Below are 13,412 nucleotides of genomic sequence, written 5' to 3'. Positions count from 1 at the left end.
TTTGATGTTTAAAAAATTGATTTTTAACATTTGTTACTGATGATTTTTGTTAAGTGCCATTATCGTAATGGTTGTTGGTGGTGAGTTGACATGAGTTAAATTGCTTCTGAAAATGGTATGGCCTTACTCAGGAATAATAACTTTACATGCCAAGCTCAGTAGGGAAAATGAGGAGGAAGTGGTTTCTCGCGCCTTCTTCACTGAACCAATTATGTGGTTGCATATCAGTATGCCAAGCCCATCAAAATACCAGTGATATTCAGTCCTACCAGTGAAATCTTCACTTCATTTATCACAGGGGCTACATGTACAATGCAGTCTCTTTCTCTGAGAGTGCTTCTCTCAGAGAAAACAAGATTGGTTGAATGGTTAAATTCATCTTGGTCACATATATTTCCATGTCATTTGTACATTTAATGCCAATTTGAGGAGTTAAAATAGTCATATTTGGTTAAATGCTTACAAATTTGAAAGTGTTATATTTAATATTCCCTCTGCTGATTCTTTATTTGGATGATATGTTTTTCAAATTTACTTAAAAAATTATATACTGATAGCATACATTTTATTGCATAAATAGCTGCTTACATAAAATAAATTTTATATTATTTAATTTAATCAATTATAAAATTAAAACTACCAATACAATATATTAAAAGTAAAAGACACTTATGAACTGTAGTGTTTTCAAATTGATTACTTTTTCATCAGTAGATAAAATTGAAAATTACACTTTAAATGCCATGACATGTCATTGTCATGTATTTTACATGCAATTGTTAATTTTTACTGCTGATGAAGTTATCACTTTGAAAGCACTGTAGATGGTAACTGTCTTTTGAATTGTATACTGACTAACTGTACTAATTCATTTTGTATAAGCAACCAGGATTCTGTTTATTAATTATATTTATCAGTTTAACATGACTAGTAGATGGAAATGTAAGTTTTTATAATTTTATGTCTGTAAAATATCAAAAAAATAAAAAGTTGTAACTTTGTACTTAACAAAATTTTAATGGAACAGTTTTTGTCAACAAGATAATATATAATGTTTAATAAAACAATAGGAAATGAATAACTTGCTTTTATGGTTTATGTAAATTATGGTTTCAGAGTATTCTTTTGGAGCCAATTATGCATCATCAGTGGATGGAGTTAGTGGTGGCACTATTAATAATGATATCTTATCTTAAAGTGATCACGAAACTGCTTAGATTTGGTTGAATATGTTTAATCTGTGTTGGCTTTGTTCATCTATGAGTAATTTGTTTTTTTGTTAAATTGTAGGATGCTTGTTAATCTCATTTAAATGTTTTTAGGAGTGGTTTTTATGTGCTAATGTATAACATTTACTTGTTAATATGTTATATTTATTATGATGGGATGATTTGCAAAAGTTGATTCTGTTTTATGTACTATTTATGTGTTCTTTGTATCTGTGACTAATTGTGGATCCAACCTACTGATATAGAATTTAGTGCTATCACTCAGTCTGATTTGTAGACACTTGATTTGCTGTATTTATCAGTGTGTTTTGTTAATCTTAAGATCATTATTTATTTATTGCAATCTTATGAAGCATTTTATGAAATATCTCTTCTACTTATTTATGTTTGTGTACAATATGTGTAATAATCACATTTTTTGTTTATTTTTGATAAAAAAATTATATGATTTTATGTGGAGGTACTATTACAGTATCATTGGTGGTACAGTATACAGTATCATTCCTGGAGTACTTGTAAAAGTTAGGATAAATTTGCTGGTTTTAGGGATTCCATGGTTTTAGACCTTCATTCTGATGTCAGAATAGAATCATTTGATCAGAATCATTTTGGAATGCTATAATTTATATACAGGATAGTATATTAATAATTTCATTATATACTGAAGTGATATTCCTCTCTGAAGAAAGTTTATGACTGCTTCCACAGAGAATCCCTACTAAAAATTCTAAGACACCTCAGACTACATACTAAATTAATAAACATGATAAAATTGACTCTCACAAACACTGAGTCAAAGGTAAAATTCTGAGGTGAACTCTCAGAACCATTTGAGATTAAAACAGGACTGCACCAAGGTGATGGGCTCTCATTATGCTATTATTCAACTGCGTCCTAGAATGGTAATGAGGAAATTACTCAAAAAATGCCCCCAAAAATAAAAGTAGGCAAAAAAATCAAAACAAATTGTCTTGGTTTTGCTGACGACTTGGCACTGCTAGCAAACGACATTGTTGAAGCTAAATAACAGATATTAGAACTTCAAAATATTTCAAATAAAATTGGCCTCAAAATATCATTCAAAAAGACAGAAATTATACTTCAAAAACCAACATGATTAAAAGAAGTAAACATTAGCAGTAATAAAATCAAAATAGTAACCCAATGTAAATACCTTACAGAAATAATAACAAACATTCTAAATGAAAAAACCTTGATCCAAATAAAAAAAACACACTAGCCAAAGCTCAAAAATTAACTTGGTACATTTACAATAGAAAATGCCTATCGATAAATAAAAAATAAGACACAGTTTTAAAACCAGAAGCCACTTATGCAGCAGAAACATCTTTCACCTGAATGAGCAATCAAAGACAGACGGACTCCAGAAAATCAAAAGAAGATTGGAAAAACCTACATTAATAAAAAGCACCAGAAAGATGGGCAGTGCTGGATTGTGCCCAACAAAGTTGTGTTTAAAGAGTTAGAATCCATCACTGATATCATGCATAAGAGGAGACTAGGATTCTTTAGACATATCATGGGGATGCAAGATTTAAGACTTCTGAAACAGCTAGTACAGTACATTGTCGACTCCAAAAACCCCAAAACAGGATGCAGTTGGATCAGAGAAATAAGAGAGAATCTGAAGGAAATTGGGCTTACATCAGAAGACACCACATATAAAATAAAATTAAACAAGAAAATCAAGAAGAAAAACACTCACTTCACACTCACAAGAAAAAACTCACAACATGAACATATTAAATACTAGAAAGAGCACAAAGATCGGAAGGTATGAAAAAGTACTTGGAGGACCACAAGGCCCAAACAGTCCCATTGAAGAGACTTTGATAATGGACTGACTAAAGTGATTCTATGCAGTCACAAAAGATAATAATAAATAAATTGAAGTGATATTTTGTAATAAATATATTTTTTTTGAGTTAAAAAATAAATAGCTAACTTAAATTGACAAAAACTCAACTGATATCAAAAAGCCTAATTTATTGATTTAAATTAAAATAATTTTATCATACAGTTTTGCATTGTTACATGGGTTATAAAGAAACTGAAAGTATGTAAATTGTAGTTAGAATATAAAATATAAGGAAAGTTGAGGAATACTTATATGAATTGTAATCAGTAAAGTTTAACTTGTAACAGGAAATAACTGAAAAACTCTAAAATACTAAAGACAGAAAATATTTTTTTTAGATAGGAATTGTGTGCGACCAACAAAAATAACTGCATAAAGTAAATATCATACTGGTCTATATCTAGATTACCTTACCTTATTAGATGTAAAATTTTAATTCTATTAAGTAATTAGTTAATATTGTTTTAGTAGTATTTTGGGATAACATTTCAAATAACATTATTTCATCTGAAATTTTTTTGGGAGTTTAAAATACAAAAAAACCAGGGAAGTAATTATTGACTGAAAATCAAAAGAGAAGCTTCTAATATGAAAAAGTGCTAGTTTATACAGAAGAAAAATTCAGTAGTGGAGTATTAGAAAACACATTTATTATTATTGACGTTAATGTCAACATATGCTTTAATGATACCTTCAAAATGAGATCGCATGTTATGACCATAATTAACTTGGAATTAACTTTAGATAACATCTGTATTTGAACCTTCAATTTTCTTTGTGTAGTATTCATTGATTTAATCTTTTATATTTCTGAAATCTAGTTCTGTTTACTTCAGATTCAGAACATTATAGATTTATTTTGCCTATTTTTGTTATGTGGTTTTATGAAAACCACAGTAGTTGAAATATGATGGAACAATGTCAATGAATGGTATAAATGAGATTGATGTTACTGAAAAAAAAAGTAATTATTTCATTGAAGTAGAATAGATTAGAATTATAAAACATATATGACTTTTAGCTACAATTAATAATGTTGGATTACAAAGTTAAGTGATCAAATTTCAATTGTTTATTGTATTGATGTAAATAATTGTGGGTTCTTTGTTGAAATGCCATTGTGAAGTCCAGAAATTATAAGATATTTAAAAAAAAATTAATTCAAATTCAAGTTAATAATACCGCTTTTTTACTCCTGTATGTATTGCAGAGCAAGTTTACTGCAGATATTTAGCTTTTCACTATGTGTTTAAGTACTTATATTTTAATTATTTAACTAGATGAATAGTTGTGACCAGCTCAAGTAAATCCAAATTTTTTGGTAGATCATGTTTCTTACTTGTTATTCTCTTATATTCAATTAATTCTTGGCCAAGATATAGACCAGTAGCCTCCAATCCTTCTATGGTGCTTTATCTCGTCAATAACAATGTTAATATCATATTTAATTCTCTACCCGGCCATTTTTGTTCTAGATCACTCCTTGATCCATTTCTCTGTTTTCCAGTTAGTATGTTTTTTATTAAAAAAATTTAATTATTTTTAATTTAAGAGGTCCATCTCATAAATAAACTTGCTGAAATAAAATTCCTGTTCATCTTAGAATGGATATCACTATGGCCCTAGTCAACATAATGTTCTTGGGAAGCTATACAATGATGCCAGTGCCTTCTGCTTTTGAAAACAGCTTTGGGATTGATCTTATGTAATCATCTTAAAGCTGCAATCTTATTGGTCTAGATATAATCAGAATGCATCCCTTCCAGCAATTCCTTCGCCTTTGGGGAACAAAATTTAAACCTTGCCAGATCTTGTTTGTGTATAAAATGGGGTTAATTAAAGAGTGATTTTTCTGTTAAAATCTCCTCAGACAGTGCTGTGCTAGTAGGAGAGTAGGAATGATGTTTTGATGCAAGATAGATGAGTTGCTGGTAAAACTGAAGTGAAGTCTGTCTTTTTTCATATAGTTTTTTCATGAAGCCTGCAATATGAAAGAGTAAATTTGAGATTACTTATTAATTTTTTTTTAATTGTACATCAGGCAATGTGAAATTTAAGTACTTTCATGTAGAGCTTGATGCATCGTATGCCAAGTTGAAATTTAATATCACAAAAGTTTAATATCAAAAAATAGTTAGGAGTATTGTTTTAACTTTGGTTTGGATGGGTTAAACTTTTTTAGTTATGGTGGATTGGTAGTCTTCATTGTGCATTATATTACATCATTTGTAGATTTTCTTCCACAAATCCTCATGATGATGAAACAGTTCAAAATGTCATCTTGCCTCTATAATAGATCGTGACAAATTTCAACTTTGATTCTGTTCAATGAGCTGTTAGATATAATTTTTTCCTATACTTTACTCTCATTAAGACTTATTTCTGATTATCCTGTTTCTCAATCAAGTTTCACGTGATCTGCTAAACTTCTAATTGTTAGTTGACAATTTTATCCCAGTTATGAAAACGTTTACGATGTTTTCATCAGTTCTAGTCACTGATGCATGGCCTCTCATCATCAGTAACACTTTCTTTACTCTTTAAAAACTGTCTTACCCTTTTTTAAACTGTTTCTTCATAACTTTAACCAACTTTGATGAGAAATTTAATGTTTGCTTGTTGCTGTAATTCAAGCAATGGCATTTTCATGACAATAAATAATAATATGTAAGATGCCAGTATGATGTTGATTAGGAAATATGTTCTTGTGCAGTGCTGCCATAACAGATCTAATGCGATGAATTTGTGAACTTTAATGTCAAACTTTGTACTTATCCATACAATACTATTTTATTTTCTATTTGTTACAGAAAAAATTGTTGAAAGAATTATCATTAATAATTATAAATATAAAATTATGCTACAATTTTTATAGTATTGCTGAAAATGATTTAGTTCTGTTCTCTTTGTTTATGTTGAAAATTGTATTACTTTTTCTTTTTTTTTGTAATTTCATATTAAAATATTTTTTAAGACTGTGCTTGCAAGTCTTTTTTCCACTGTGACATCAGCTAATGTGTGATATTTATTTAGAGCATGTGCATCCATTCACATACTTGCACACATCTATTTATTTACTGAAAAAGTAACTTCTGAGGCAGGGGAATACATATATGTGCAATAAATATACAATTTTATGCACTGTGTGTCAATTGCATCAGACACAGGATGTACTTGTTCAGTTGTAATGAATTTTTTTCACAAAAACTAATCTATTTTGTGTACTAAGAAAATATCTGAATTAAAAAACAGTATAAAAATTTCAGAATGAGGAATACAGCAGTTACTATTAACAGTGCATTAATGAACATGTTTTGAAGTTGCTTTACTTTATCCTTTCTGCTAAAAGATGAATAATTATAAAAAAAAATTATTTACCATAGGCAATTGTGAAGGGAGAGTAAATTTGCTAGCCACATCACATATTTTTAATTAAAAAAAAAATTAATGTGTTTGGTATGCGATTAATTTTAATTTAAAATCTTATTTTAGCTATGGCAGCATCAATCGTATTACAGAGTCCCAATGTCAGTTACTTGTGTCACAACATGTAAAGTATCTGTTACTACAAGTGTTCCAGCTCCATCTTATGTTGTTGTTTCATTTTCAGATGGAACAATACATTGCCTTTATAGAGACTCTCTTAAACAGGTTAGTTATTATTTTTTTTTTTAATTTCTATTGACATTCATTTTTATAGAGTGATTTTTATAGTTTCTTCATAAAACGGCAGTAAAAAATTTATCTTATAAGAAGATTAAACTGAAGATTAATGGACAATTTTTTATTTTAATTGACAGTCAGAGATAACAACTATCAGTCACGTAAGAAGTAACAATGAAGGTTTGCTTCTAACCATTACAGTTCTTATTAATTTTAGTGAACTTCATACAGTATTTTAAAATCAAACATTTTATAAAATTATTTATTTCTATGTGGCAATCATTTTACTTGAAAATATTAAGTTTATGAATACTAAGTTTTATTGCTTGTATTGCAATCTTATCACTAGTATATTATATGAAAATATTTTTGTTTTATTTATTTATATTTTTATTTTAGCTGCTATTCGCACAGAGCAGACCAATGGTGGTGCGTCGGATGGCAGCATGCAGGGCACGAATGATTTATACTTCTCGAATGATTCATTCATTCGTGTATTGTATACTTCTTGATGTGAATGGTTTATCTAAAATTATATTTGTGTTTTGGGGAATAAAAAAGAAAAAACATCGAGGTTGGAGCTGTGTTAAAAAATCACATCTCAAGAAATGGGTAAAAATGTACAGGATTTAGAAGCTTTTCGTTGTAAAAGTTTTTGTTGTTGTTAGTATGCTAAATTCATGAATGTTATTTAGTTACAATTGGCAAAAACAGTTAACAAAATCATATGAGTAATGAAACATAAACCATGTAACATTTTCGTGGCAGGCCATAGGCTTGCTTTTCTCCGAATCATTTTTTTATTAATCTTAAGATCTTACCAAATTTTCTGATGATATATTGGATAGTTATTTACTATATTTGCGAAAATATATTTATCTTTTTAGATTTCATAATGATTTTACTGATTAAATTGAAGTAGGTGATTTCTACTAAAAATCTGAATTGACTGTAGTGATTTTTATTTTATTTTAATTGGATGTATATGAAAGTAGCCCCTATTTATATTGGAGTCCTACCAAAGCATTTTTTATATTCCAGTGATCTCTGTTTTAGGAAGATTTTACTATATTTAATATATTTTACTACTATACTACTATACTATAATATACTGGCAAAAATAAGAACTGAGTATGTAGTTCAAGTTGCTTATATGAACTAAAATTTTCATTTTATAGATGGCTTCTACATCAATTGTCACTGGTTGGAGAGAAGATGAAGTTAAACACCAAAGACTTAGTATTAGTATTGCAGCAATGGACCTTACTTGGTTAAGCAGTGTTCTTATAGTAGCTGATAAGAAAGGTCAAATTTATGTCTACAGGCTGCATCCTATTTCTGAACCAGGTATAGATTTAATGTACAAGTATTTTTGTATTATTTTTAATTCAGAATGCTATAAAATATACGGAATTTTAGTGGTTTTCACAATTTTCTGTTCACAAAGAACTGGTTGTTTTCATGTAATGAGAATTTTTGCTCGGTAGAATAACCCAACAGTTGTTTTATCAACTTTTCTAATGACTATTTGTTTCATTTCTGCTGGATAGAAATGAAGACTTAAATGAAAATTATTTGTTACTGACACTGATTGTTTTGTAATTATGTAATTGATAAAATGATAAACAGTTAGTGCCTGCAGTATTTATTAATATGTAGCACACTATTTTTTATATTTACAACTACAAAGTTATATTGCTGGGCATTATTAGTTTAAAAAGCATATTGAGAAATTACATATATTAAAATTCCTTCAAACACAATTTGTACTATTTAGTATCTTACTATTGAAAAAATAAATAAATTTTACACCACAAATGATAATTCTGATTCTACTCTAAAATTTATAATATCTAATCAAAATTTATACGAAAATTAAAAAGTGAGTATTGCACTGAAATTACAATTATAAAATCAATAATAAACCTCATACAAGGATTATTTAGTTAAGCCAGTGTTTCTTAATCTGTGAGGTGCGTTCCGCTAGGAGGCATGATAACACCAAATGGGGGACACGAGCATATCGAAAAGAAAATATTAATAAAAAAAATTTATTAATTTACTGAAAGGAAAGCAAATTAAAATACAGTCTGACATAATAAATAGTAGAATACACATTTACACTGATATAACACACTTGCAAATCAGATTACATCAGTACGCATAATGTATTTAATATTAACTTATCAATACTAAATTAAAAACAAAATTAATGATTATTAGCGACTCCGTTGGGTCTGTCTTGCAGAGCAAAGGTTTTGAAGGAAGGTTTAATATTAGAAATAGATACTCATTAGAAATAGCTGAGATCTATATTTAGTCTTCAAAGCAGCCACCGCAGAAAATCTGGTTTTGCAAAGGTAGGATTTCGAAAATGGTAATAGTATATGAATTGCTCTTGTTTTCAGTGCAGAAAACTCATCATTCACCCTTGCCCAAAATTCAAAGAGTGATCGAATTTAAGAGTGCTTCTTAATAAAATAGTAATGCTGAATGTACTACACCCATGTCTTTACAAAATGCAGAAAAGATTCTTGATTGTCTCATTTTTATGTAATTTACTATGGTTACAACCATCGTTAGCACAATATTTACACCAGGACTAATTTCTTTGGAAGCCAGAGTTTCTCTGTGGATCATTCAATGTTTCCAGATGCATTGTGGAGATATTTATTTCACAACTACTTGTGTATTTTGGAATCTTCCAGACATTGAATGAGCACCATCGGTGCATAGTCCATTGCAGTTTTTCCACTGCAGTTTTTCCACTGCATGTTTGCATCCTTTATAAAATCATTTAATATAGCAAAGAATGCATTTGCTGTTGATTTGAGTTCTATTGGTTTGCAGAAAAGTAGTTCTTCTACTGCTGACATACCTTCACAAAATCGTACATAGGCAATGAAATGAGTGTCTTAATTGATATCTGTGTCCTATCAAGCTGAATTGAAAAAAATTTGTCATGCAACTATCTGAAAAGTTGATTCTGAACATCTTCAGCTATATCACCAATTCAACGAGCAACAGTATCATTTGATAGAAGTATTGACTGCAGTTGTTTGGCAAAATTATCTCCAAACATAGTTACAATCTCAATTACAGCTGGCAAAATAAGCTCTTCACTAATTGCATGAGGCTTTTTATGTGAAACTTTGTAAGTGGCAGGTAAAGCTTTTTCATTCACAAAGTTTTTTTTTAAAATGATGTTTTCTTTGTTTTTCATATGATTTTAATTTTAATTCAAAGAATTCTTGGGGTTTGTTAACATACTCACTATGAAGTGTTTCCAGATCTCATTTAAGTTTATTAGGTTTCATTCTTTCTGCTGCCAAAATTTTTGAGCAGATGACACACAGGGGCCTTCCTTCTTCATTTACTTTAGTACTGGTAAACCCAAAATATATTCTTGGGAATATTTTCAGAACCATACTTTTCTGTGCACTTGTTGATGGTTCACTATCGAATGCTTGCTTATGCTCACTTAAAAATTTATCTATCATTCTGTGTCAATCTATTGCCGTGAATATTTAATACCATGAATTGCAAATAACATGCAAATTACAACACACACATTCACGAAACACAAAAGATTCAGTAGCGATAGAAGTATTGACTCGACTGAGACTGGCTAGAATTGAGTGAGGTGTAGCATTTACACACATTTGCGTAGATGGTCGTGCAGACATTCCAGAATGTTTGAGACAAATTGGAACTTCTCGTGAAGCTGCAAGAATGTTCGATATGGTGTGGACATAAGACAAGAGAGCAATAGAGAGGCATGATTCTGGTTTTGTCAGTGTAGTATATTTTTTTTGCCATTTATCAATAAATTTACTTGTTCTTGGCAATTTGTAAGTTTTGTAATTAAGGTCGTAGGGTAGCTTTACCTTCAATATACTCAAAATACATTATTATTGTATACATTGTTATTGCATGAAAAGGAGGGGACGCTATGAAATTTATGATTGAAAATTGGGTCGCAAATACTGAAAGGTTGAGAAACACCAACTGAGGTTGAGAAACTATTTAAAAAGGTAATAGCTTATATTTTTGTTAATGAATAATGACTCGTTCCCTGTTTACAATGAACTCATTGAAGAGTTTGTTGTACTTGGCAATGGAACGAAACACTTTCGTGCTTTTGTCATAAATCAGAATATGCATGTATAAGACATTCTTTGCTCATATGCTAAACTGTTATTGCACGCTGTCTTTGAATGTTATCACACATTGTACCACTTGCCTAGCCCTCAGCAGTATTTATTCCTCGAAGCATAGGGTTTAACCTGCTGTGACAGCAGCTGATCTATATCCTCTTGTTCATTCAAGTGTAATGGTTTTAAAACATGTACATTGTGGGTAAGCTTTTAAATTACTGTTGTAAAATTTTAGCTGAACAAGATAATAAATAAATTAGACAATTTTCAGTCTGTTTAATATGTTAATTGATTTTTTTTTCTTCAAACCAGTCTATGAAATAGAATCACGTCATAGCAGACAATTTTCATACTTCATTGTTTTCATTTTGAGAGATTTCACTTTAATTTTATCATAGCTCTTAAATGGTTACATTTCTTTTGATTTTGTTAAGTTATCAAAATAATGAATAAAATATAGTAATTAAAGTTTATTAAATTTTATATTCCTTTATAGTTAATAATTTTTCTGATTATCTAGTTTGATAGATTCAACATTTTAAAATTTGTTTTTTTTTTTTACTTCTTTGTTAAAATTTATTTATTCTTGCTGTATGTAAATATTTTTTTGCATATTTATATGTGTAGTAAATGTTGTTTGTGTACTTCATTTCATTAAGTTTTTAATTTTGATTGTTTATGTTATTTATATTATTTGTGTGATATTTAATTATGCTTAGGTGGTGGACCAATGAGTATACAATTAGCAACTACATTATTGGAGTATTGTCTTGTTACTGGACTTGATTGGTGGGATATTCTAATTTCGTTACGTCCTAATATACTAGATGCAGTATGTGATAGACTTACCGAAAACTTTAATCGTCAGCCTGCAGCTGTGCAGCAGTATCATTATGTTACATACCTAGCCCTGAAAAGTGCTTTATACCGCCTTAGTCTATCTGGACAGCCTCGTGCTGCGGATCTAACTGCATTACTTATGTTACATTCTGTTGCTACTGCATTTAAATCTCTTCTTCGGCCATCAGATTTAGTTAGTCATGATAAAGGACCTGCAGAAAGCCTTCAGAGTATGTGTTATATATATTTATTCTTTTAATGTAGATATTAAATTTGTTGAAAATTTATTCCTGTAAAATTTTTTTTTTTGTTAAAGTTCAATGAGATTTTGGCCTTTAGAAGGTTTTTAAGTTGTATTATGGTTAGTTTATTAACAATTTATGTTATCACTTACCGCAATTATTTGTTATCTACATAAGTATCCAGAGATCTCTGCTTCATTGGAATTTTTTTTATAAAAATGATTAGGACCTTATTTTTATTGTAATTGTTGTTTGTTATTCAGATTATATCCATAACCTTTGATGATATTTTGTGATAATATCTACCAAAGGAAAATACACACGTGTGTGTGCACAAGTGGTTGGGTGAGTGATATAAGTGTAAGTCTGTAATCCTTTGGTTTCTGCTTTTGGCTGTGTTGTTCAGATTTCTGTTCTAAAGGTCAAATAATACTGCACTAAAACTATGGACACAAATTAATGGTTTTATATAGATGTTTATTTCAAAAATTGTAAAAAAGGATTCCAGAACTGTAGCTCAGTTGGTTTCCAAGAAAATTCGAAAAATAGAGTTAAAAAGGACACATTTTTAGGTTTGATGTAAATTTACTTTGTTAAATTGCCAATAGCCAAATAAAATTTATACATGATTTAAAATCTGGGGAAAAGACATAAAAAATCCAATAAAAACCAAGTAAAATTTAAAAAAGTATTTTTATTGAAATCCAAACTCAAGAAAAATGTTCTTTGTCTTGGTGGAATTACATGTAAGTTCATATTATTGGAAAGGACATCTAAAAGCTGAAGAAACTTATTTTTAAGAAAATTTACTTGCATTCCATAAAATTGAAGACAAGAAGTATGATCAGAATATTTCCTTTTATACTGCATCAGATATTTATTGAAAAATTACATTGGAAGTTTGATTCAGAGATTGGATGTGAGGGTTGCTGTCATTCCAAACAAGACTGTTTCTTGTTTTGATAACAGTTTTTTTTTTTTTTTGTCATCAGTCATTTGACTGGTTTGATGCAGCTCTCCAAGATTCCCTATCTAGTGCTAGTCGTTTCATTTCAGTATACCCTCTACATCATACATCCATCACAATTAGTTTTACATATTCCAAACGTGGCCTGCCTACACAATTTTTCCCTTCTACCTGTCCTTCCAATATTAAAGCGACTATAAGTCGTATGTGGCCTATAAGTCTGTCTCTTCTTTTAACTATATTTTTCCAAATGCTTCTTTCTTCATCTATTTGCCGCAATACCTCTTCATTTGTCACTTTATCCACCCATTTGATTTTTAACATTCTCCTATAGCACCACATTTCAAAAGCTTCTAATCTTTTCTTCTCAGATACTCCGATTGTCCAAGTTTCACTTCCATATAAAGCGACACTCCAAACATACACTTTCAAAAA

General features: G+C 29.5%; 1 protein-coding gene across 1 annotated transcript in view; it reads left to right on the top strand.

Moving 5' to 3' along the window:
• The window catches only part of MED16 (mediator complex subunit 16), a 79,494-nt gene that overhangs the window by 32,135 nt on the left and 33,947 nt on the right, over positions 1-13,412 (top strand). The window contains exons 7-9 of the mRNA XM_075357037.1: positions 6,601-6,759; positions 7,950-8,118; positions 11,648-11,998. Of these exons, the coding sequence (XP_075213152.1) occupies positions 6,601-6,759; positions 7,950-8,118; positions 11,648-11,998 (679 nt within the window). The remainder of the gene's footprint in view (positions 1-6,600; positions 6,760-7,949; positions 8,119-11,647; positions 11,999-13,412) is intronic.

The sequence above is a fragment of the Lycorma delicatula genome, chromosome 2, assembly GCF_047948215.1.
Source record: "Lycorma delicatula isolate Av1 chromosome 2, ASM4794821v1, whole genome shotgun sequence".
NCBI classification, from domain to species: Eukaryota; Metazoa; Arthropoda; class Insecta; order Hemiptera; family Fulgoridae; genus Lycorma; species Lycorma delicatula.
Note: the sequence above shows the minus strand (reverse complement) of the source record. Positions and strands in the feature narration are given on the sequence as shown.